Source organism: Nicotiana tomentosiformis, chromosome 10, assembly GCF_000390325.3.
Source record: "Nicotiana tomentosiformis chromosome 10, ASM39032v3, whole genome shotgun sequence".
Lineage (NCBI taxonomy): Eukaryota > Viridiplantae > Streptophyta > Magnoliopsida > Solanales > Solanaceae > Nicotiana > Nicotiana tomentosiformis.
This window is the reverse complement of record NC_090821.1, coordinates 1,627,385-1,654,477: the sequence shown is the minus strand read 5'-3', so window position 1 is coordinate 1,654,477 and position 27,093 is coordinate 1,627,385. Positions and strand designations below refer to the sequence as shown.

At 34.3% G+C, this 27,093-nt stretch overlaps 2 protein-coding genes across 2 annotated transcripts; both read left to right on the top strand.

The window, feature by feature from the left end:
- The first annotated feature begins 17,416 nt into the window (after nucleotides 1-17,416).
- LOC104086873 (protein PIN-LIKES 6-like) lies at nucleotides 17,417-22,352 on the top strand. The gene is made up of 11 exons (XM_009591216.4): nucleotides 17,417-17,568; nucleotides 18,086-18,533; nucleotides 18,968-19,047; nucleotides 19,129-19,253; nucleotides 19,502-19,623; nucleotides 20,029-20,238; nucleotides 20,491-20,565; nucleotides 21,003-21,103; nucleotides 21,399-21,451; nucleotides 21,607-21,801; nucleotides 21,906-22,352. The coding sequence occupies exons 2-11, from the start codon at nucleotides 18,339-18,341 to the stop codon at nucleotides 22,025-22,027; spliced, it is 1,278 nt and encodes a 425-aa protein (XP_009589511.1). The 5' UTR covers nucleotides 17,417-17,568; nucleotides 18,086-18,338; the 3' UTR covers nucleotides 22,028-22,352.
- A 1,028-nt stretch (nucleotides 22,353-23,380) lies between these two features.
- Nucleotides 23,381-26,265, top strand: LOC104086874 (uncharacterized). Its single transcript, XM_009591217.4, has 5 exons — nucleotides 23,381-23,763; nucleotides 24,527-24,691; nucleotides 25,076-25,204; nucleotides 25,472-25,636; nucleotides 25,762-26,265. The coding sequence occupies exons 1-5, from the start codon at nucleotides 23,536-23,538 to the stop codon at nucleotides 26,134-26,136; spliced, it is 1,062 nt and encodes a 353-aa protein (XP_009589512.1). The 5' UTR covers nucleotides 23,381-23,535; the 3' UTR covers nucleotides 26,137-26,265.
- The last annotated feature ends 828 nt before the right edge of the window (nucleotides 26,266-27,093 follow it).

Below are 27,093 nucleotides of genomic sequence, written 5' to 3'. Positions count from 1 at the left end.
TCATCATCATCGATCATCATAGTGTCTATGACCGGCCCGGAAAGAGGACCAGTCACCATCGCCATCGGAGATGACTCGGGGGCATCAACCTTTGCCCTATTATTCTTTTCCCCGGCCACAGAGGAACGTCTTCTCTTTGGTTGCTTGTTCTCTGACCGGGGACTCCGTGAAGAAACATTTGCACCCGAAGCAGGCCCGGAGATGCCTGTTCGAGTAAGTGCCTCCTGAATCAGCCTCGCTGCATCAGCAGGGTCAACCAAAACATCCTTCTCGGGAACATCAACTGAGCCCGCAGGTAGACCTAATTTCATGAACAAGTCAGAAGGGTTCAACTAAGTTCTCTAAATACAAAAAATAAACAAGGTAATTCAAAGTTACCATGATTTTTGGCCTTCCACCTATATTTATGGGACAACTTTTTCCACAAACGAGTTTCGGGCATTGTGATGTCCATGATATTCTGAACCCACCAGTTCAAGCCTTCTATTACCGATGGGATCCACCGAGTCGCTATAACAAATGAAGGTTTAATGATCAATACGAGCATGAAAGAATATTTAGTAGGAAAAAGTTTATTAAAGGGAACTTACGAGAGCGGTTCCAAGCGACCGGAAAGGATGAAGCCGTTGTTGGAATAATGTCACTGGTGGCAACTGCAACAAACTGTTCCATCCACCCACGATCGTTGTCTTCATCCATGCTAGACAGTAAAGCATGGTGGCAATGCTTGCAAAGGTTTATCATTCTCGCGCGGAAGATTTGGGGGGAATAGAGATTCATCATAAGAGCTAGGGTTAGCTCTTCTCCAGTTTCTTGGAACAAATGCCGAAGGCAGGCGATCGCCCTCCATACTGAAGTTCTTACCTGTGCTAAGCACACCTGGTAGCGAAGGCAAAACTCCGCAATTACGGAATCAAGCTTTCCGCTCAAAGAAAACGCACCCAAAGTAAAGGATACGTGAAGAAATATGTAAAACCTTCCTTGGGAAGGGTCACTCTCTCCGATAAATCAGGAGCAATAATATCTAACTCAGGGCAGTGGCAGTCCTCCTTCATAGCAGGAATACTGGAAGGGCAAATGGAAGAAAGGTATCTACTAACAGCCCATGTACGAGGGTTTGCAGTAGAAAATTTATCTTTAAAATTCTTTGAAGTACTAAGCATTCTTGGGATAATGGAACCCGCTGTTGGAGGAACGAAATCCTCGATTTTATTCTTGCCCTTTGAAGAACTAGCACGTTTTGAAGAGTAAGCCATTGGAATAGAAGGAAGGAAAATTTCTAGTTGGAAGAAGATCAGAGAAAAGTTGTTAAATAAAGATGCAAGTTAGAAGTTTGAGAAATTATGAAGTACATAAGAGGAAGATAATGCGTATAACTAAAATTTTGGCGACTAAATTCATGGCCATGATTACTTCGATAATCAGTAAAAAGTTATGCTGAATCGTGGGATGACGCGTGTTCGGGGCATTAAATGCGGAGAGACGTGCATCTAATCAACTATCAGAAAACTTCAAAGGTAGTTATAGTAATTTCTCCCAAAAGGGTGATTTTTACCAATTTCCCGATAATTCAAGATAGTGTCACCGGAAAGCAGGGGGACTATCTGTATAGGAAAAAATACGACATGGCACGTGACCGCTTAAAGGAAGGACACGTGGGACGGAAGATGGGGATGTCCACCAAACATAGCTAATCCGCTTGTCACCGGAAGGAATAACGATCATAAAAGGAGTATTAAATGCTTTGCGCCCGGTAATATTTAATACAAAATATTTTGCAGCATTAAGGATGATGGCCCGTTACGAGGAATTTTAGCATTTATGTCTAACGTTACATCTTAATCAATAACCCTCATAATTGACATTAAAGAACGGTATGATCCTAGGACCTACTTTCCTAAACATAGCTATAAATAGTGAGCTATGTTATCATTATAAGGGAAGGAATTTTTTGGTAACTTACACTACATTCTATATAATATTTTAATATAATTTTACTTTCTTGCTTTTTGATCTTATCATTGTTGTGCCCGGAAACTCTGTTTTCGAACTCATTAGCTCTGTCGTTCCATCTACATTCTAAGTCTAAGTATTTTATATTTTATCAGTTATTTCATTACCTTTTAGATCAAATTAATTCACTTGTTTAGAAACTACGAACAAATTCAACTGTACCGTTTTACGGGTAAATAATTTGTTGCTTTCATATTTAAAAATACTAATCCAATTCCAAATGGGATGAATTGCACGTGAATTAATCCAATTCCAAATTGGAATTACTAACAAGCCATTTATATATATATATATATATATATTTCAACCAAGAGATAATCTAATTTTTCATTCCAAATAGAAAATTTTAATTTGTTCACAATATTAATTATATCCTCTGTGCTGGCAAAGAATATAGTAATATTTTATTTGGACTAATAACTAAATTTGTTTGACTAATTAAATTCTTTAATTTAATTATCAAATAATAAAGTAATTAATCCTTAGCAAAGATCAGAACACTCGTTAGTGTCCGACCCCATAGGTTCAATACTAAATCGGTAGTAAATTAATCAGATCAATATACTAATCAAGGGTGGCGTCTAGCAACACTCCTTAACGACCGGATAGAATAAAGTATATAATTTACTCTCAAGAACCAGCAGAAGAATAATATAGTAATTCCTTCTATCCTTATAGCTCTGGATCACCCTAAGACATGGTTCAACTGTCAAATCGTAATAGGTGACCAACTATGTGTTCATGTCAAATATAATCGACCATTGAATGATCTAAGAAACTCTTTTTTTCTTTCATTCAATTGCCCTAGCCAAGCTCTTAATTTGGTCGTTTATAATTTATGACAACATGGAGCTTAAACTCATTACCAAGAGTTGACAGATTCCATCTTGATCAATCACTAATTCTACAAGTATTTAATCGTACCCAATATCCTTTTAACTATCGCTCTAGGGCCATAGATGTCTAGTATCAAAGTATAATAAATAACTTGTCAATTACTATGACGATCTCAGGTCAAAGAAAATTTTTACATCACATTCTTCAAGAGAATATCCTATTGACAGTTTATGGTAATTCTAACCATTAAGAATTATCCAATGAGTCGGTTCAATGATCATATCTCTATAGGCATCATCTATCTATGTGATATAGTTAATGAGATCAACTAATCTTTATCCCATAAAGATGATCACATAAATATTGATCTAACCGGATTATTAATGTCCAAATTAATAATCCTACGATCAAGAATAAATTTAGATTAAATTGTAAGAGACTTTACTCTCATTATCATGATCTCCATCACGATGACAAGTCTCAAAATTTAATCAAGGACCTTATTAAATTAATCAAGCAATTAATAATAACTATGATAAAAAGAATATCAAATGCCATATATATTTTATATTAAATAACGTTTCACAAAAATATGTTCAAATTATCAAATATGAGATTGGATCTAGGGCATATCTACTATATACCTAACACTCTCCTTCCCAAATACCCAAGTAGAGAGAGAGAGAGAGAGAGAGAGAGAGTGATAGATAGATAGATATAGGCAAAAAGGCCTCGTAATCACTTAAACTTGCACATGATTTTCATCCCGATAAATAAACTTTCATCTTTCCCATTTAAGCACCATACTTGTATACTTGAGAATTAAAATTAAAAGAGACTGTGATTAATGCAAATTAAATTAAACTAGTGCCCTCACAAAGGTTTTGAGTCTACTTGACCACTGAGTTATGCTTTTGGACTATATAAATTAGGGATTTAAAATATATTATATAGAGACACAAAACAAATTTTGACTTATATGTACTATGTAATTTTTCTGGAAAGAAAGTTCGTATATTTTATATACAGTAATTATGTGGCTGTTGTAATAGATGAGTAGTGCATATCGGCACTCCGCAATCACTAACGTAAAATACTAGCAAGATCCGACGTACATGTTAGCACAATATTCACATCTTTGTTTTCCTTATTTAGAGGGAGTCAATGTACTGTTGCAAGATTAGGAAAGATCGAGGCTAGCTAGCTCGTTCAAGTTCAGTAAACTACACTAATTTATCATAATTATATACGCTCTTCGTTTTAAAAAGAATGTCTTAGTTTGATTTGGCACAAATTTCAATAAAGAAGGGAAGACTTTAAGATATGCCGTTTTAAATAAGTCATAGTATTTGTGTGGTTATAAACTTTTAAAACTTGTGGTATGAAACTTATCATAGTATTTGTGTGGCTAAAAATGCTTAATATTAAGGAAATATTGAAAGGTAACAATTTTTTTGAAACAGACTAATAAAGAAATAGTATCAATTTTTTTGATAAATTAAAGTGAGAATATATATTACATAATTAATTATGATTTAGTGATATTATCATGTTTGTGAATAAATGTGTCACGTAATTGTTGGATTGGTGTAAATATCTAGTGCTGGTAAGTATTTACCGGAAAGGTTATGATATATTCTTTTCGTTCCATTTAGACGACACATTTTTCTTTTAAATTCATCTCACAAAAATAACACTCTTTTATATTTAAATATACTTTAACTTTAAACTTATTATTTTAACCTTAATAACACGCAGTTTTAGCCTTGGGCGGTAAAAATGACCAAAGTCTTTTGAACTTTCTTTGAAAATTCTCTCCCCATATCGAAGGATTTTGGACCTATTCCTTTGATCTTTCCTTGAAACTTCCATTTTCTCTAGAAAATTACGACATCCAAAAGGGTACCTGTCACCCTCTGCATAAGACTTACGTATTTGGTTTTTGTATCTCAGCACGCAATGCTACAAGGAAAATCATTTTCCTAACTTTATTCGTATATCTTTCTATATCACTTCGCCTTAACATTTTTGTCAAGTAGTGTACTCTATGATTTTTCTTTTTCTCAAATGTCCTAAAATCGTGTCACGTGATTTCTGGTAAATGCATATGTCATGCCAAAATTATTACAGGCAAATGTGCAGAACGTCAACTCAAGCGACAAAAACAATTATGAGATGGATAGATGGAAATTTATTTTGATAATTGAATTAGCTAATATGTTCATCCAAAAGGGTGGTTCTACTCTTGAGCATATATGTATTTATTATTCCCGTCAATATTGCTGTATTTGTAAATAATAATTCTGTAAAATATAAGTTAACATAATGAAACAGTAATTAATTCGAGACCACTGAATTCACAGTATTTCCTTAAGGAATTTAATCCCCTCCTAGTACCCAAGGTAATAGATTATTTCCTCACAGGATAGAACGAATCACACACTGATGTAGCGGTACTTCAAACCCCAGTTTTTCAGCGAACACAAAGTTCGGTAGCAAATCACACTTACAGTTGCTTTGTTTGAAGTTAAAACAATGCAGAACGAAGGAGTAGAAACTCAGAAAATCGTATGGAAATGCTGAGAGGAAGGAGTGCAATGTATAGCCAAATCTGTTGAGCGATTTCAGTTTTGTGTCTTATGTATTGTGTGTTGAGTGTTGAGTGTTTTTCTTCAACATCTGCTGCACATATATATAACAGCCAGTGTTGAAAAAGATCAAACGTCCACCCTCCATGGTGGAGCAAGCATTAGCTTATTTGTGGAGCAAGCACATTCATGTTTGTGGAGCAAGCACATTCATGGTGGGAAGAGCATTAGGCGGCTGCCAAATGGTCAATACATGGATTGGAAAATATCCGTTACAAATGCGGATAATCTTACGTTAATATTTACTATTAACAAATAAATTTGGTCCAAAAAATTAATCAATCAATCGATCATTTGACCAAATCCAAATCCAAATCCAAATTCAAATCCGAAGCCGAAGCCGAAGCCGAAGTCGAAGCCGAAGCCGTAGCCGTAGCCGGAGCCGTAGCCGAAGCCGAGCGAGCAACGACGACGACGGCGCGAGGCTTGCTTTCTTCTCAACTCTTTAAGAGCTACAAGAAGAGCAATTATATATATACCCACCAAAAATCTCTTCCTCTTCCAATATGGGACAATGTCTCATTGTCAAGAGGGAGAAACTTAAAGTTTTACTCAAAATTTTATTTTTCCTCCATTTCTCATTCACCCTCATTTTAAGACTATCTCATCTTAAAAATTAAAACCTCAACAATCCCCCACATGAATGGGAAATGGCTATATCACGGAAGTATGCATGAAAAAACTGTGTGATTTACAAGCAAGGATTAATCGCATCTGGATAAGTAGGTTTCCCTTTGAACTTTCCGTAGTAAACTTATGTCGGATATACTCGGTCAATCGGTAGATTTGATATCTTTGAACCGTCGATCTTTGGTGTATACCTAGACAACCATAAGTCACACAATCAACCCTTAACCGTCTTTGGTTCTCATTGTTGTGTTCGTTTCAGCCATGAACACCGCCTGGTTTCATAAGTGCGTAGAGAACTGGCCTTACAAAGTTCTCCTTGAAGCGGCTAACACTTCACACTTACATAGGTGATTCCTAAACGTGTCATCCTGTAGATACACTATTTGATATACCCCGTATCAAATTTAAAAATCATTAAAAAGCCTTAATGCTTTATCCTTGGTACTGAACATTGTCTCATCACGAGAACGGACTAAAATTTTATTTTATAATGTTGAACCGTCATTAATGACTTTGTTTGATTTCCTTGAACCTAGATCTTGGGATCTCCAGTCTTCTAGGTAGAGTTACCGCCACAATGACTTGTTCTCGGCCATAGCCCCATTCTCCTTGATGATTTCTCAACTACCTCTCTAGTTAGGCCTTTTGTAAGTGGATCCGACACATTATCACTTGACTTTACATAGTCAATCGTGATAATCCCTCTAGAGAGTAATTGCCTAACGGTTTTATGTCTTCGTCGTATATGACGAGATTTACCGTTATACATAACGCTCCCAGCCCTTCCAATTGCCGCTTGACTATCACAATGTATGCATATTGGTGCCAACGGTTTGGGCCAAAATGGAATGTCTTCCAAGAAATTTCGGAGCCATTCAGCTTCTTCACCGGCTTTATCTAAGGCTATGAATTCAGCCTCCATTGTAGAGCGGGCAATACATGTTTGTTTGGACGACTTTCAAGATACCGCTCCTCCACCAATAGTGAATACATATCCACTTGTGGACTTAGAATCAGTTGAACCGGTGATCCAATTTGCATCACAGTATCCCTCAATCACCGCAGGAAAATTACTGTAGTGCAATTCAAAGTTCTGGGTATGTTCTAAATATCCCAAAACTCGTTTCATTGCCATCCAATGAGATTGGCCTGGATTGCTCGTATATCGACTCAGTTTACTTATAGCACAAGCTATATCTGGTCGTGTACAATTCATGATATACATTAAGCATCCCAACACACGAGCATAATCCAATTGTGATATGCTTTGGCCTTTGTTCTTTGCTAATGCAAGATTCACGTCAATTGGAGTCTTTGCAACTTTAAAGCCCAAGTGCTTGAATTTTTCAAGTACTGTCTTAATATAATGAGATTGTGACAATGCCAGACCTTGAAGAGTCTTATGGATCTTAATTCCCAGAATTAAATCAGCAACTCCCAAGTCTTTCATATCAAACTTGCTATTGAGCATACGCTTAGTAGCATTTATGTTGGCAATGTCATTACTCATTATCAGCATATCATCCACATATAGGCAAACAATGACTATGTGATTTGGAACATTTTTAATGTACACACATTTATCACATTCATTTATCTTAAAACCATTTGACAACATTGTTTGGTCAAATTTCACATGCCATTGTTTGGGTGCTTGTTTTAGTCCGTAAAGAGACTTAACAAGTCTACATACCTTCTTTTCTTTACCCGGAACCACAAACCCTTCAGGTTGTTCCATGTAAATTTCTTCCTCCAACTCTCCATTTAAGAAGGCCGTCTTAACATCCATTTGATGAATTTCAAGACCATACACTGCAGCTAATGCTACTAACATCCGTATGGACGTAATTCTTGTAACTGGAGAGTATGTATCAAAGTAGTCTAGACCTTCTCGTTGTCTATACCCTTTGACTACGAGCCTTGCCTTGAATTTATCAATAGTGCCATCATCTTTGATTTTTCTCTTAAAAATCCATTTAGAACCCAAAGGTTTATTTCCAGGAGGAAGATCAACCAATTTCCATGTATGGTTGTTCAATATGGATTCTATTTCACTATTGACTGCCTCTTTCCAAAACAATGATTCCGAAGAAGTCATAGCTTCTTTAAATGTTTGAGGCTCATTCTCCAATAAGAAAGTCACAAAATCTGGTCCAAATGAAGTAGACGTTCTTTGACGTTTACTACGTCTTGGATCCTCCTGATTACATATACTTTCTTTTGTTTCTTCCCGATGTCGTTTAGATCCTTCACCAAACGACTCACATTCCTTTTTATACGGATATATATTTTCAAAAACTCAGCATTATCTGATTCTATAACCGTATTATTATGAATGTCGGGATTTTCTGATTTATGAACCAGAAATCGATATGCTTTACTATTTGTCGCATATCCTATGAAAACACAATTAACGATTTTCGGTCCTATCTTTACCCTTTTGGGTTTAGGAACTTGCACTTTTGCCAAACACCCCCACACTTTAAAATAATTCAAGTTGGGCTTCCTTCCTTTCCATTTTTCATATGGAATGGATTGTGTTTTGCTATGGGGCACTCGATTTAATATTCGATTAGCCGTAAGAATGGCTTCCCCCCACAAGTTCTGTGGCAAACCAGAACTTATCAATAACGCATTCATCATCTCCTTTAATGTGCGATTCTTTCTTTCCGTAATCTCATTAGATTGGGGCGTGTAAGGGGCTGTTGTTTGATGAATAATTTCATATTCTAAACATATTTCTTCAAAAGGAGATTCATATTCACCACCCCTATCACTTCTTATCATTTTTACTTTCTTGTTAAATTGTGTTTCAACTTCATTTTTGTATTGCCTGAATACGTCTATTTTTGTCACTGATGCTTTTATGATAGTCAAATTAGGAACTACTTTTGTTGGAACTATTTCCACATATAATTAGTAATCTACACTACAAGAAAACACTAATTTTGTGTGAGTTTTTTTTGTCAAATTGTGACGATTTCTGACTGCCACAAAAAAGATTATGACGATTTTTGGAAGTGCCACAGCTATTATTGTCACGAGCATTATTGCAGCAATTTTTTAGAATCTCCACGACAACCGACACAAAATAAATTTTGAATTTGTGGGAGTTTTTAAAGATAATTAATAGTAGTTTAGAACCCCCTTTCAAAAAATATATAGAGGGATTTATAAACCCCCCCAATATGATCAAAACGTTCCAAAAAACATATCGCAAGCCCCCATAAAATCTTTTTTTATATAAATATGTGGGGATTTATAACCGCTACAATGTGATATTAACGTTTAAAAAAACTTTGTGGCAGTTTATTTTCCCCACAATATTTTTGTCGTAAGAAATTAGTTTTCTATCAAATTCAAATTATTTTTTTACAAATATAATTAACCATAGAGACAAAAATTACAAATTCAAATCATAAACCTAGAAAAACTTATGGTCTCCAATTTTTCCTAATTAGGTCCATGATGGCTAGTGGTACTGAATATGTTATTATTCACTTAGTTAGCTAAACAGAAAATTATGCTAAAACACTCTTATTTTGCCGTTTAAATTCTTACAAAGATTCTTCTTTAATTAAAGTAGTATGTGATAGAAGAGGTTGGAACTAATTTGTATTTCATGAATATTTAGAATTCACCGATGCAAGTTGATTTATTCCGGTGTTTGAACATTAAATTTATGATAAGACTATCCTTGGACTCCAAATAATAGAGGTGGTTTGCAGGAGCAATAATTGTTGTCGTCATGGAGATTATTCTCGAATTTGAAAGATTTTACTTGACTATGAATAAGGATACAACTTCTCAGATTACACGAATAACCTATTAAGCAAACGAAAATATATCAAAACACATGTTTAAAGTACAGTAAAAAAGAAGAAGATTTGTCACTGACTAAACATCTGAAGAAATAAAACATTGTCCACAAATTACCCAACAAACCAATCTATAACCACAAAAGATCTGCTTATTTTAACTCCAAAATAAACTAAAAAGAAACTACAGTAATGTATTACAAACAGTCAAACACGGTAATACCTAAGTAATTAGCAAAGAGGATCAGTTTAATATCATCCGAATGCACAGCGAATCAAAGAACAATATTGTGTCACATATGAAGCCAAAATGAACAAACTTAAAAGAATTAAGAATACGACAAAAGAAAACTGACCTAATGTTCACTGGAATTCTCTCTCTCTCTCCAAGAGGAATTATAAGGTGAATATATAGCTGTGAAAAGGGAAGTTACCAAATGTAACGAAGAAAAGGGAAGAAGAGGGGAAGGTGGAAAAATGGAGGGAAATAAAAATACATAATGGAGGGATTAAAACGAGGAGTTATCTAGTTAGTTTATAAAAATGAGGGAAAGGAACAAAAAACAATGCTGAAGTGCTTCATTTCTTTACTTTTTCCACTCTTTCATTTTCATTATTACTATTATTTAAATAGAAATATTTAGAAAATAGAAATATATTTGGTAAAATATACTTAAATAGAGTTCATTTATCTAAATATCTACTAAAAAGTACTCCAAAATTAAAGAAAGTACAAATTAAGGACCTGTTTGGCCATAGATTTTGCCAAAATAAACTTGGGTTTTATTTGGTAAACACATGTTTGGCCATAGATTTTGCCTATATTTTGGCCAAATCCCAATAGCTGGTTTTGGGCCAAATCCCTAATAATACACATGTTTTTCCAAAATAAATTTGGGAAATATGTTTTGAAAACGTATGTTCAAACACATTTTCATCTTCAAGCCAAATTTCACCAAAAACAGATTTTTCAAAACAAATTTGGGAATCTATGGCCAAACGCTAGCAAAACAAACATCTGAAATAACGACAAATTAAAATATAGAAAAATTTACGTAAAACCATTACAAATTCATCCAATATTCAAAATTGCTAAAATTCCTAGGACGGATAAACGTAACAAAATTCTAATTATCGAATTATTTATTTAACATAGTGTTTTAATTAACTTTTTGGGACTCGCTCGGGACTCGTTCATGAGCGGGACACTATTAAAAGTTAAAGCGTTATACTAGTGATTGTATCTTATAGTAACTTTATTTACCACTGTTGTGGAGGCTACCGAAAACCTTCAAAAAAAACCGCCACAACAAAAATAATTTTGGGGAGGGTGAAACAAACGCCATAAATTGAATATATAGTGGGGTCTTTTACAACTCCTCACTTAAACCGCTACAAAATAAATATATAATGGGAGTTTCTTATGACCCCGTTAATAAACCGCCACAATTTAACAATTTTTTTTGTAGTGCTAGCCTGCTAGGTTATGACTCTACCTCACGCGAATTATTGGTAAGTCGTGACTCTGGATCTTGTTATGAGGCATATTAGTATTTAAAAGTATCTTTTGTTATCGAAAAAAGGAGTCAAGAAAAATTGTTTTAGCATTCCACAAGTGAGAGGTTGATTATTCATTTATATCACAAGGAGTAACTTAATCTGAAATTTTCATTTCCTTATGTTGCTTCCTATAAGATTTGTAGAATACAGAAAAGCAAAATTTCTTATTGTCAATGCTAGTAGTTTTTTTTGTTTCTTTGACTTCTCATACAATTTTATTCTCTTGGATCAGGTACATGAGTTTGCATTATTTGTTTTGGTTGGGGGTTTAGAGTAAAACTAGACTAAACTACTACACTAACTATCAAAACTAACCAAACTCATCTTCTGACTTTAAGAATTAATCTGCCAAACTCGCTAGCATATACAATAATAACAACATACCCAATATATTCCCAGAGGCAGATGCATATTCAACAAAGCAGTGTCACGAGACACCGCTTCGTCGAATTCTTTTTCTAAATATATGTATTAATATTGTGAGGAAACGAATAAGTCTGAAAACAATGACACCACTTGACACATATTGTCTTATGGTGTGTTGGCTAAAAATTGTGATGAAATAGAATTGAACGGAGGACCTCTTCTCACTTAAAACTCAACAATACCAATAGACTAAAACTATTGCTCGTCTAAAAGTAGGAAAATTAAAGTTAGTAATTCTCGTTATTCTATATATTTCGATACCGCTTACAAAAATTCCTAAATATGTCCTTACGGAGGATAGTGTGTACGCAGACCTTACTCCCACCTTGTGGAGATAGAGAAGTTGTTTTCGCTAGATCCTCGGCTAAAGAAACTCGCTAGCGGATGCAAATCCAAAATTTAAATTTGATGGGTATAGGTATACATATGTTAATTTCACCATGATTTTATTGTACCTTTATAATTATTAATTCAAAACTTAGTTTTGTTTAGGTTATAAAATTTTCTATATATGTATTAGTGCTCCGCGTGAATAATATTGAATTTAGTTGAATCCGCCAGCTCGCTAGGATTGTTGGACAAGATCGTCTGTCCAAAAAAAGAAAGAGTAGCTTTCAACTTGTTTCAATCAAATATACAAATCGATCACGGCAATTATCATGACTATTTACTGTCAGTTACTGTATTTGACAAATTAATTCATGGACTAAGACTATATTGGCTTCACATGTAGATATAGATGGTCCTCCAGCTATATATGCACAAATAAATATTTCCGGTCCTACTGATTTAACTGTTTTATTTTGTGCCTGCAATAAATTACGAAAAGTATTCTTAAAAATTATTTGGGTATTCAGTCAAGAATCTTGATTTGAAGGACATACGTTACGTTTGTGCCTTCTAGTATTTTTTCGCATGTTGCGGGAGGATATTGGTGGGGGATAGTTCTCTCAGTTCATTTTGAGCTACTTTTATTTTATTTTTGCTTTATTTCTCTTTCGAAAGAAAAAAAAACATACAAAAGTATAAAAAGTTAACAATCTTTTTAACGGATTAAAAGGAAAGTCAAGATATATAAAGTTGGAGGAAGTGCAGTATTTGTAGGTTATATCAGATCACCTGTAATGTTAGTACCTAATATTTTAGTATTATTAATAAAAATTTCCCTTTAACTAGAAAAAATATCAGATCACAATCATATTCCAACAGCAACTGCAGATCAATAACACACATGTGGAGAACCCCCTAATTATATTTCTCTTTTATGTTAATGAAAGCGTTGATTACATGTGTTTGTGTCAGTGTCCCCAAAAAGAGCGGAATCTTTTCTTATTTTATGAGCTAATCCCGGTTATCCCTTTGTTAATGGTGGTTTTATGGTAATTATGACTTGATTTTTGATGAATGATTCCAATTATCAAATTTGCTGACTGTATTTCCTTGTCACTTTTTTTCCTTTTTATGTGCGGTTGTCCTTAATGTATTAAGTAATTAGCTTTTGGTTATTTTTCTAATATTTGACGAGAGTGGGTTGCTCTAGTGGTAAGCACCCTCCACTTCCAATCAAGAGTTTGTGAGTTCGAGTCACCCCAAGAACAAAGTGAGGAGTTCTTGAAGGGAAGGAGCCGAGGGTCTATCGGAAACAACCTCTCTACCCCAGGGTAAGGGTAATGTATGCGTACACACTACCCTCCCCAGACCCTACTAGTGGGATTATACTGGGTCGTTGTTGTTGTTGTTGTTGTTATTTTTCTAATATATAGTAATTCTTTAATTTTAAAAATAAATTGTGCATATTAACGTTTCTTTTGTCTTAATGTATGAAGTGACAAGACTAGTTCTAGCATTGGATCTATTTTTGTATTTGGTCGTGGCGGTCCGACGAATTTTGTGGCCTAAAGTCAAATTTTACGAGGGGCCTTAATTTTTTTTTAATTTTTTTTTTTAATTTGAAGTCTATTTTTAAAAAAAAATTTAGATGCAAAGTTATTAATAATTTTTTTATAATCAATTTTTTTCTAGTAATTCTTTCTGAATTGACAATATAGTTAATTTATTTAACCTCTCTTCAGACATTATTGAGCTTAGCTAAGATTTTATCAATTTTAATTTCGAAAAACTTCTTTCCGTTGAAACCACGGTAACAAGAGTTATTAACATTATCCTATAAGCAATACATGCATTTGGAAAAGAATCAAATCTTTTTATTTAATTGAGTATATCAATTAAACTATTATCTTCTAAAAGGGCAGCCCAATGCACTAAGCTTCCGCTATGCGCGAGGTCCGGGGAAGGGCCGGACCACAAGGATCTATTGTACGCAACCTTACCCTTCATTTTTGCAAGAGGTTGTTTCCACGGCTCAAACCCGTGACCTCCTGGTCACATAGCAGCAACTTTACTAGTTACGCCAAGGCTCCCCTTCAAAACTATTATCTTCTAATTGTACTATTTTTCTTAACACTTTTAATTCAGAAAATAAATCTAAACCATCAATATCGGATTGATTATTATGCTTTAAGGAACACTAAAGATTAAGGCAGTATTTTTTCCAAATTTTCATTATCTAGTGATCTCAGTTTTATACGCTAAATAGAAAATAAAAAATATTTTCATATGCTTCTAATTGTTCAAATCTATTTTGAAGTGAAAAGATAGTCTTGTCTACTATGTATAAATAGCAATTAACTCTGAAGGACTCTTCAAGAGATTTCAATATCAATATTCACGTCAAATTATTTTTTTCTATATAACATACGTTACTTACAAAGTTCAGGTTTGATTTTCATTTCAGATGCAATTTTCTTTGCAGAAATCATACTAGTTGTAAATTCTCTTACCCCTTAAGCTTTTAAGACACAAGTTTTAAAAGTCTTTTTTTTCTTCAACTCCGTGACGAGTCAAACAACCTCATCTAAATTAAAACATAGAGAGTATATAATATAATAAGTGTAATAAAAAATATCCCCCCACAAATGTGGGGCCTAAAGCAGTTGTTTTACCTGCTTCAGGGTAGGGTCGCCCCTGGTATTTGGTCTATATATAACAAATTAAAGTGAGATTAAATTTTTATGTCAAATATTCCCTTATCAAAATATGTAAAATATTCATTTATCACACTTTATATCAAGAGCATAATATGAAGATAGCTGGCTTTGATGAAATGATGTTTCTTGAATGTTACTTGACTTATTAAAATATACACATATTTCTTTTAAAAAATATTAATAAGAAGAGTTAGTTGATTATTTAGCTTTATTTATTCTTTGATCTTTCAGCACATTAATCTCTCCATAAATGTTTACTTCTTTAATGCGAAGAGTAAAGTTGAAGAAATTCATTAATTTTTTCGTTATTTTCTAAAACAATAAGTATATTAGAATAACTATTTTTGACAAATATAATGAATAAATGGACCAGAGGAAGTATAGTTCTTTTCCTATATAGAAAATTTAGGATTATTATTCTTATTGCATCTCTTCAATGACATATTTTTTCCTTATCATATCTTTTCTCTTATTCCAAACCATGTCTATATGAACTCTCTCTCATATGGCATCATTTTTCTTATTTGGATTTTGGATCCACTACTGATTGAAATGTTGATTTTTTATACTCCGTACATAATAAAATGAATAAATAAATGCGCCTAACAAAAACTTGCCACGTTGCCTCCATGTTTCGCGCATTACATAATTATCATCAATAATTTATATGTATTAACTCTCTTTTTCTTCAATTAATTAAGCAATAAATCTGTACATTGCCTATATAAAAAATAGGGGGAGGAAATGGAATGTCAAACAAAGAAAAGACACATCAACGCTCCCTCATTGAATCCAGAAGGACCAGAACAAATCTCTCTCTCTCTCTCTCTCTCTCTCTCTCTCTCTCTCTCTCTCTCTCTCTCTCTCTCTCTCTCTTCTTAATTCTTCTTAATTTCTACGTAGAACAATTATTTATTTTGATATTTAAGACACATCAACTTCTGTTACCTCGCAAGATAATATTCATACCAGTTGAATAGCCAAAAAATGTTATAAACAATGATTTACAGTTGAATAAAATTTCGCTTAACCTCCTTAACCTTTTGGATTGGGAAACAGTATCCTTCCACCTTTTGCATGAGGCAATGAATTACTCCATATAACTTTCTTAATCTTTTTTCAAAAACTTTCCTTTTATTTATATATTGAAAATAAATCGAAACAGTCATCCATTTTTTTTGAAAATATCAAATGGGATACAAACAAAACAAAAACTTAAATTGAATCAAACACTGTATTTCTGTTTAATCGGAATATAATTCACACCTCTAATTGAAAAGAAGCCATCAGCTTCTGTCAATCCAGGATAAAATCAACTATTCATCCATTTAACATTTCCAATTATTGACTTTGCGTAATAATAGCTATCTTTTGGAAATACTCTTCCATATTTAAGATGTAAAAGCGAAATTATAAGTCGCTTGAAAGAAAGAACAACTAGTAAATTATTTACCTGTAATCACTATATCGGAATTTTGAAAGTTGTTTTAGCCAAAGAATCATATTTGAGTGACATAAGCTCATATGTAACAGGATTTTAACTCACTTTTTGGTATAATAATATACTTCATCTGTTTAAAAATGTATGAATATATTTTTTTTTTAGTTCGTTTAAAAAGGATTGATCATTTTTTAAATTTAGAAATAATGTAATTTTAAACTTGTCATTTTATCCTTAATTCATTATTTATAGTTACACAAATATTTATAAATTATTTTACACCACAAGATTCATAAGTCTTTCATTCTTTTTTAATCCAGTCAAATAGGTCCATTCTATTTTAAAGGGGGATTTTTTTTTTTTTTTTTGTGGTATTATAGGAATTAATTGACTCTCATCTTTTCATTGTCTTTAGCAGTAACATCTTAGTACTTCTTTCTTAACTGAAACAAAAATACTAGGTTATTTTATTTTATTTGCCAAATTTTATTGGACAGAATTACTCAGTATCTCTACTAGTGAAAAAATAGCAAATATTCCATAAAATTAATCAAAGTACGTACAAGTTAATTCGAACACCATAATTATAAAATAAAAATGAAGTAAAGGCTAACCCGAATATAATCTCCCATTTTATGAGGAAAAAAAGTAAAAGGAAAGACAAAAAACAAGATTATTCGGCAGGTAAATTCTTAAAAAAAATAAATTAAGAAAGAAAGAAGAAGATAAAAGCCCGTAAATAGAAGTCAGGGTGTCCATTTATGAAAGTACTATATATAGTACGAAAGAAACGTCCAAATAAATAGGGGTATTACAGTAAATTTATACATGCTTTCCGGGGTAAAATAGTCAATTGTAGAAAGAAAGAGGAGCTTTCCAAGATCATGTGAAATAGCTTTTACTCTGTACGGGAAACCAACGGAGGAGAACCCAACGTTGGTTGGTGGGGTCATACTTCTTTTACGTATAAATTGAGACAAATTGCAATTCTTTTATGAATCCCATTTTTAAACCTTTTAGGATTCTGAGCATATATTCTTCTTCTTCTTCCTTTTGGCTTCTATTTCATTAGCTTATAAAAACCAAAACACAAACCCACAAACAAAGAAACGTTAATTAGCTTTGTGGAGTGGAGAGACCTTTTATTGGTGAGTAGTTTTTCTCTTTCTACTTTTCTGTCTTTATATTTTTTTATTCTGTTTGAATTGCTAAGCTGTTATTTGATTACGTTAATTTATAATCACATATTCTTAACGTGCAAGTGTGATTGCATTTTGTCATGGCTTTGAATTTTTTTGGAAGGTTTCTTAATTCTGTGATTAAAAACTTACCATATTCTTGTACTTGTGGTAAAAAAAAAAAAAGGAATCTTTTATTGTTGGAAAGTTGTTTTTGGCGCATGAAATCTTAATTTATGTTCTGGGATTTCTCAAATTGTCTAAAGTTATAATTTTTTGATGTTTTTTGCTGAATCTGAAACCCCCCTTTAAACCTGTGATTCCCCCCCCCCCCCCCCCCCCCAAAAAAAAAAAAAACACATCATATGTGTAAACTTTTGGAATTGTTGCAGAGTTGTGGCTTTTGTTGCTTTGTCAACTACCTCCTACTATATAGCATTTTGGATTTGATAATAATTGGAGTTTTTTTTTATACTTAATTTTGCAGAAAGGGAGCTTAACTGTTGGACCAGCTGAGCACTACTTGCCAAAGATTTGAACTTTCTTGGTTTTTTGGACTGGAAGTTAGATAAAGCTCAAATCTTTTGGGTTTATTTTGTATCTGGTACAGTTTCTTGAACAAGAATAGCAGGACCTTCAAGGCTGAAAAGGGAATATTTTCGGCTTTTTTGGAGTGATTTGTTGGATGATCAGGAAATTGTTTTGTATTTGAGGGAAGCAGTTAATAAGGTAGAATAGAAATGATGGATAGGGTGCCAAGATTGCTTATGGAGGTTCTAACAGAACCGCAACGAGGAGGAGAGTCTTTACTCGGGTCGATTAAGATTGCTGTTTTACCGATTGCAAAAGTTTTTACCATGTGCTTCTTGGGATTTCTTATGGCCTCCAAGTATGTTAATATTCTTCCAGCTAATGGACGGAAGCTCTTAAATGGGGTCAGTACTCTTTTTATGCTTGCATTATGTTAGGTCTTGTTTTAGAATTAGCTCAACCGAATGTTCAATCTTGAAATCGGAAATACAGTCAAACTTCTCTATAGTAGTCTATTTTGTTCCGGGTATTTTTTGGCTGCTACAGTGAATTGTTGTTATAGAAAACATATATTATAACATGACATGAAAAATTGGTTCCAAAAAAAATTTGACCGTTATAGTGAAGTGTTGTTATATAGGATGGTTGTTATAGAGAAGTTTGACTGTAGCTCAATTGAGTTCTCAAATATCTTTATGATAGATGTTATGAAGTTATTGATTCAATTTTATGTGAGATGAGACTTGTTTTGATTCCTACTGCAGTCCATAATCGTAAAAGTGGTAAGTTTTAGCTTTTTTGTATCTCTGATAGATAATATTACATGGTTTTGATGCAGTTGGTGTTTTCACTTTTACTGCCCTGCTTGATATTCTCTCAACTTGGACAAGCCATCACATATGAGAAACTGCTTCAGTGGTAAGGATTTTTGTGGTCAATTTGGTAATGCAATGCCCAATTCTATAGCATTTTCGACTCACTTTTTCTTCATTTTATCAGGTGGTTCATCCCTGTTAATATTGTTATCGCCACCATATCTGGCTCTATTATAGGTTGCATCGTTGCTTCAATCGTCCGTCCACCATACCCTTATTTCAAGTTTACCGTTGTACAAATAGGCATTGGTAAGTGCTCCATCTAAAGCTAGTTTCATAGTTACAAATCACTCATTTTCATAGTCTCTTGAATTTTTTAAATAACGCAACTTCCTCTATCTTGAATTTTCTTTTAAATTTTGGTGGTATGGAATTGACTGCTACTTAGTGAAAATATTCCATTTCAGCTTGTAACTATCTATCCTATCTAACTTCTTGGCATGTGTAATTCAAGGCATGATTTGTTAGCTTATTATTCTTTTTTAATTTCTATGCAGGGAATATTGGAAATGTTCCACTTGTTCTGATAGCTGCACTATGTCGGGATAAATCAAATCCTTTTGGAGACTACGAGATATGTTCGCGAGATGGAAATGCATACATCTCATTTGGCCAGTGGGTATGTATGAACTCAGAGTTGACGGTTACTAACTCATTTTCATTCATTTAGATTAGTATGCCTTGATTGGAAATTTGTCTTTCTTGGCACTTCCTAAGTTTTTCCACTACTGCTTGTTTTTGCATTTCCTCGACTCTAAATTCTGAATTTTGCCTTATTTCCTCCCCGATCGAGGCAAGGATGTCTCGTGAAAGTTGACCACTTTACTGCCTAGCAACCAGCTGACGGAAATTTCTTTGCCATTATTGTTTTTCTGTTTAAAATCCCCTCCCTCTCACACCCTGACTAAAAAACTACAACCCCAGCTTTAGCATGGAAATCCTGCACCTAGTATAGAAGTTTGCATCAAACATGGAACTTGAAAATGCATGATGTGTAATGGTATTATTTGGTAAATATGTGTAGGTTGGTGCAATCGTTCTCTACACCTATGTGTTCAATATGCTCAAACCTCCTAGTGAAGGCACTTTCGACGTTCAAGATGCAAATCTTCCTATCAAAAGTCCTAACAAAGATGGCTCGCAGAGCCATCTGGTAGCTAGTTCACCAGAGCAAGTTCCATTACTTACAACAGACGTAGCACCGGCTGACTCAAGTGGTTCAAAGAAAGAAAAGGTGAGACAGATGCGCTATGCTTAGTTAATTTGTCCCTTTGGCCTTTACCCATAGTCTTAACGTTGCCAATCAGTAGAAATAGTAATCCCTTATATGATAGGGAAAAAATGTTAAAACTACTTTCTCTTGTTGTAACTCTTGGTTTTGTGATGCTTTGCTAGCGAACCTATGATTTTGAATTCTTTTGAACATGGATTTTTGTTAATGATCTTGATTATACTGGTGTTTGACGGCTCATCACTTTCCTTGCAGGTTAAAGAGTTCTTTAATTTTCTATATGAGAAACTGAAGCTCAAGCAAATTATTCAACCCCCTATTATAGCTTCTGTAAGTTCAATATCCTGGGATGGATGAGCTCTTTTCAATTTCATCGACTTTATCTGTGTGCTCCATATTATAAATTTGAACATTGATAGACTATATAATGAATCATCTTTCGCCTGCAAGATGCTTTATCCTTTGATTTTATACCGTGCAAAGTTTCATTTGAGACTTTTGTAGTATTATTCTTGTGAAGGTTTTATTTTCAGTTTAGGAAATACTTCTTCCGGGATATGAAGGAATAAGAAAAACTATGACCTTTTCCTGAACTATGGTTTTTACTCCTTTAGCAATCAAATGCATTCCTCACGGATTTCCTGGGTTGCTATTTGAGATATTCCTTTGAGTTCCCTTATATAGTTGTCACTTTGATCTTTGTTTTAACAGATTGTCAATTAGAACAATTTTGATTAGGGATTGCTAATTGCATGTTCTTCCAACAGGTCCTAGCCATTGTCATAGGATGTGTGCCAATCCTGAGACGACAGGTCTTTACTTCTGATGCTCCACTTTACTTCTTCACTGACAGCTGTTTGATTCTTGGGTAAGTTTTACTCCATTGCAGAATCAGTTTTAAGCAATTACTCCCGTTACTGTTTGCTGCAAATAGACAAGACATCTCGCCTAATGGTCCTGCTGATAGTTTACATCTTCCTTTTTGATAGTTTACATCAGTATATATTCTTACAGAATTGGATTTGGGACATATGCTTTTATTTTTTCCACTAGAATAAAATGACATATGCGATAAGATTATTCTTCTGGTCCAGTCGTGGAAATGCTGTTTTATGTAAATGTCAATAAAACTTCTGAATTGCTGTTATATTTCTTGTTACCAGGGATGCCATGATTCCCTGCATATTGCTGGCTTTAGGAGGCAATCTTGTCGATGGTAAGTGACTATTCTTTTTCTTTTTCTTTTTTAATTTTCTTTTCCTCTTGTTTGTTATAAAAGGTCCTTGTCATTCAATAGCTTTTTTTGAGGATGTTTGAATTCTGATGTCCTAGACTTGTATGTACTGCTTGATATTTGAATGTATTCTGCAGGACCAGGACCCGGAAGTTCAAAACTTGGCCTAAGGACAACCGCTGCAATTGTCTTTGGACGGCTGGTTTTGGTTCCTCCAACCGGACTTGGCATTGTCATGTTAGCTGATAAGCTTGGATTCCTTCCCGCTGGTGATAAAATGTTCAGATTCGTACTCCTCCTTCAGCATACGATGCCCACATCCGTACTTTCTGGTAAAATACATTCCTTTTACAGTAGTTCCAAAACATGTGACATGCATGCACTCTGATCTTTGACTTCTCTGTATTTGTGTTTAATTAACTTTTACTCTTGGTAGGTGCTGTTGCCAACTTGAGAGGATGTGGGAAGGAGGCAGCGGCGGTATTGTTTTGGGTTCATATTTTTGCTATTTTCTCTATGGCTGGATGGATCATCCTCTACCTCAACATACTCTTTTAAGTTAGGATCAAACAGTGTTGCTACAAAGAGTAAAAAGAAGAGATCTTGGGATGGAAGGTTTTTATTCCTGTTACCAGGATCGCGCCAGCCTTTCGTAAAGCTGCTGTTTTTAGCTCATTCAATTGCCTCATTGCCATTTGAGACTAAGAGAGAGATGTATTAATATTATGTAGGAATATTACCTACTACATCTATAAGTATAATTAGTCATGATGGAGTTAACCAATTGCTCCTTATTTGTTCTTGGCTTCTTCTACTGTATAACCTTAGCTTATGCTACCTTGAAACTGGCTATGTCAAAGTTGGACTTGGCATTTGTCTTAAACCACTTTTATGAGTTATTGTTGATAAAATTTAAACTTTACTGCAATTAAAGATATTTTAGTAAATTTATCAGTTACAATACAATACCATACAGTCAAACCAAATAATAAAATATTATTAAATAATATCAAACAATACAATCTATCCAAACATTATATTCACAAAACAATACAATACGATACGATACATTATGAAACGATGGGTAACAACCATCCAAACAAGACCTAAGAAAAATAATAAATACAAGATATAATTACCCTTATTAAATGCTTTTTGAGAATTGAGTAGTATTAAAAGGAATTACTATTTCTTTATTATTAAGGGGTCGTTTGGTTGGAAAGAAGTTATCCCAGGACTAATTATCCCGGGATTAGTTATTCCACCTTTCCATGGGGATAAAAAAATATTACAATCCCGGGATTAATTATACTGTACTTTTCTACCAACCAAACATGTGATAAACTCTTATTAAATTTAGTTCAGGGATTAATTATTCCTTATCCCTCGTACCAAACGAGCCCTAAGGGTATAGTTGAAAATAATTAACAAATTCAGTCTTGAACAATTATTCTGGGACAAAATTTTTGAGCTAAGACGGAGGGAGTATATCTTTAAAAATGGGGCAAATAAATACACTAATGCAATCGAACCCCAAAATACAAGATCAAATTTGGAGTTTGAGATTACTATAACTTTGAAAGAGCCTAATAATTTAAAAAATATATATTATTACTTTCACATTTTCTTACAAATAAAAAGGATAAAACAAAAAGAGAAGATTATGTTATATCAGATTATGATCCGTTATTTGATTCATCTTGACCTAACTTATCTGCAAACTTTGGACGGTTTGAATTATAAGTGAGTGAGTGATATGACTCTGTCCAAATTCGACCCAACGTGCCCAATTGTCTACGTCGAAATAATAGCAGGCTATAAAATGAAGGAAATAAAGAGTAATAATGCTTAATAGTGTCTAACTTAAAAGGAGGAAAGTTAGTTAAAGACGTTATATGTCCTTTTTCCCGCACATTCACTCTCCCCTTCACCCGCCTTTCTTTTCTGCACTATCCATAATCCAATCTTCACATTAATTTGAACCTTGGCCCTGCCTGTGGCGGTGCGCTGTTTCTGTTCTACTTCTTTTTCTTGATTTGAATATTCTCCAAAACAAGTAAACTAAAATGGCATACAGAAGGAAGCAGGGGATGAGCAGATCATCCACTTTCCAGGAAGAGACCATTTTCCGTTCCCTTGCCGACCCGAGGCCGCAGGGGATCAGCAGATCATCCACATTTCAGGAAGATAGCATTTTTCGTGCTTCCCCGGGAGACCCTTTTTCTTCTTCTTCTTCTTCTTCTCTCGCGGCTCAGGCCATCAGAGCCTCAGCCGCTCATCGCGATCAATCTCAGGTCTTCTTCTTCTCCTTCTCCTTCTCATCTTCTTTTGCAAATTCCAATATAATTGTCAAGCTCCGTCTTGCCAGTTATCTGCATGCATTGTCCAATACAGTGGTAGAGCTACATGTACTCAAGGGTGTTAACATCCCTTCATCGAAATATTACACAGTGTAGCTACACAATTATTTTTTAATAATATATATATATATATATATATGTACTACATATTGACACCCCCTTGGATTTACTATTTTATTTTTGACCCCCTTAGTGAAAATCCTGACTTTGCCGCTAGTCTGATATATGATCTCTAATTTATCTGGCTCTTCTGACTCATCCCCTTTCACATGTCAATTCTTCTCTATTTATTGCTTTATATTTCTGATAGCAAAATTTATGAATAGATATTGATTCTTTATATCAAGAATTTAAACTTAACATGAAATCGCATTAATCAGTTTGGACTCTCATTATGGCTCATCTGATATGTTGTATTAAAGGGTACAACAGAAATATTTCTTGCTGAGCAATATATTCCCATCATGAGCCTTGGTGTAACTGGTAAAGTTATTGCCATGTGACCAGGAGGTCACGGGTTCGAGCCGTGGAAATAGGCTCTTGCAGAAATGCAGGGTAAGGTTGCTTACAATAGACCCTGTGGTCCGGTCCTTACTCGGACCCACGCATAGCGGGAGCTTAGTGTTTATGCACTGTTGAATAACTCCTTCGGCTCTAATTAATTGGTGACACTTGTGCATTTGGCCATCAAAATCAGGCTGGTCTTTCCAATGGTAATACATTACTTACGGCAAGTGGAAATGAGGGAGGTGGTTTATGGGGAGTTGTAGCTAGGAAAGGCAAAGAAATACTTGAAGATGGTAATCATATCTCCCACCTGCAATATGAAGCTCCCAACAGCAGCATCCGAAAAGAAGGCCAGGTGATAATTTATAGCCCTCTCCTTTCTTCTCTTAATAATACATGCACAATTCCTCATTTTAAGTGTCTATATCTCTAGTGGTAGATGACAGTTTTCCTTTTGTATATGATCCGAGCCCTTACCATCGCAGAAGTCTTTCTTATAACTGACCTGATTGTGTAAATATATATATATACAGTGCTTAAACTCTAGTTGGATAAGGTAGTGAACAGATGACTTGGAGAATAAATGGTTAATATGAAAACAGTAACAAAGAGGATCATGGCTGATTTACGAAGAAATGGATTGTCTGAAGCTGATTTTCACCAGAATATTTTATAGTTTCTCGGGTTTCCCTCATCAGGTACATGCCCTGCTTCAACATAATTTTTTCTTGACTTTCAGGGAGGAAGTACAATTGCTGAGACGTCACAAGATCATATGTCAAGTGTACGAAGCCCATGGCAGATGCAAACGACTCGGCCACAAACACAAACAACTAGTCATGAAGATCAACTAAAGGCTTCTCGCGACGTAAGGTGGCAACTTGCGTGATATATGATGTATTTCCGGTTCATGTATTAAGTATCTGAATATCATTATAAGTTTTCAACTCTACTTCAACAGTAACAAACCGGCCATTTGAGATCTTAAGTAACTGTAGCAACATAAACTAAAGTTTTTCTTCTTTTTTTTGCAAGTTGCAGCATGATTTAAGTTCATTGCATAGGACACAAATCTTGTTATTTTCTCCTTGGTGGTGATCAAATGCATTTTTGGCCTGTTTTTTTGCGGTTACAGGTAGCAATGGCAACTGCAGCAAAAGCCAAACTACTATTACGAGAGTTAAAGACTGTTAAAGCTGATCTTGCATTTGCGAAGCAACGTTGCTCTCAGCTGGAAGAAGAAAATAAAATACTTCGAGAGGCTCGTGAGAAAGGAGACAACCCTGCTGATGATGACATGGTAATTTTTCACCTATTACTACAAAGTTTATTCTTCTTTCACCCTAGTAAGCCTTCATTCTTGATGTTGTTTTCTAAATCAACTTAAAAGATTGATTTGTTTCCTATATACTGCAATTATTTCAGATACGGCTTCAACTAGAGACGTTATTAGCAGAGAAGGCTCGTCTAGCACACGAGAATTCAGTGTATGCTCGTGAGAATCTCATCTTAAGAGAGATTGTAGAGTACCATCAACTGACAATGCAGGATGTTGTGTATTTGGATGAAGGCATTGAAGAAGTTACTGAAGTTTCCTCAATACCTGCAGTTTCAAGAATGCTCTCTGCTTCCCCTCCTTTATCCCCTAAATCCATGCATTCACCATCTAGAACCTCCTCTCTCACTAAGGAATCAGCTCTTGGTTCACAAGACAAAACAAATCTTCAACACAATGAAGATTCATCAACTTCCAATAATTCTACTTCAACTTCCAAGGGGAAAGATTTATCAAGAAAATGATCAACTCTTGTTTTAACTGCCAATCTTGATTTTCTGATTTCATCAATAATTAATATTTGTCTAATATTATTCCATCTTTTTGTTTGGGATATGGTTGGTATGAAGGTGAACTAAGAGGAATTTTGCAAAGAGGTGTGCTGTATTTGTGGTGCTTCTTTTCTTGATTGGTTCATTCTTTTTCTTGTAACAATGTGTGTGTATTATTTGGTCTTTCTTCTCTGCAAAGAGAAGACAGCTCAATCCTCCCTACTTGAATTTGATTGCTCCTTTGCTTGTTCAATTTGTTCATACTTTTCATCCCTTCTTATGGATGTTAAATGAAAAGATTAATGGCTTTATGATGAGAATAAATCTTGTCAATTAACTTAAGAAATAAAATGTTCTATGAATCCACGGACTCCTAATAAACTAAAATAAGGAAATATATTGTTTAGCATTATCAAACTCACTTAAGGAAACAAAAGTTAGGGAAAATAAAAATCACAGCAGAAAATTTTGGGATAGACTCCCAGCATGGCATTTTAAGCTTCAACTGCATTATTGTGCAGAATTGGATGGAACAAAGACAACAATCAGTTCCTCTGTTCCTTATATTGACACAGATTTAGGAGAGCCTATGTTCTTTTCTTTCTTATTTCCTTTCAGTAAGCGATGGATACGAAAATAACCCAGCAGCAGCACAAATAAGAATGAGAGGTGAGATAAAAATGATTTGGCTAGAAATAGATCTCCCATTTGAATAACACTTTATCATCCAAATACAAATTTTGACAACTCAAGTCAAAAAGAACACTTTAATTTTTTAAGTACACAAATTTCTTGAAAGAAAGATGTTGTACTAATCAAAAGGCAATACTCCCTCTGCAGATCTTATGCTCAACTCCTTTGGCCTAGTACAACTCCTTTCAGTATATTTGGTTGTACTATTATAAGTTTCTTTGTCAACATGACCCTGGA

Excerpts from the sequence above, each read along its gene's own strand:
- LOC104086874 (XM_009591217.4), top strand. The coding sequence starts at position 23,536 with ATGGCATACAGAAGGAAGCAGGGGATGAGCAGATCATCCACTTTCCAG. Across the intron at positions 24,692-25,075 it reads GCATCCGAAAAGAAGGCCAG|GGAGGAAGTACAATTGCTGA; the intron begins GTGATAATTTAT and ends CTTGACTTTCAG. Across the intron at positions 25,637-25,761 it reads ACCCTGCTGATGATGACATG|ATACGGCTTCAACTAGAGAC; the intron begins GTAATTTTTCAC and ends CAATTATTTCAG.
- LOC104086873 (XM_009591216.4), top strand. The coding sequence starts at position 18,339 with ATGATGGATAGGGTGCCAAGATTGCTTATGGAGGTTCTAACAGAACCG. Across the intron at positions 18,534-18,967 it reads GACGGAAGCTCTTAAATGGG|TTGGTGTTTTCACTTTTACT; the intron begins GTCAGTACTCTT and ends GTTTTGATGCAG. Across the intron at positions 20,239-20,490 it reads GTGGTTCAAAGAAAGAAAAG|GTTAAAGAGTTCTTTAATTT; the intron begins GTGAGACAGATG and ends CTTTCCTTGCAG.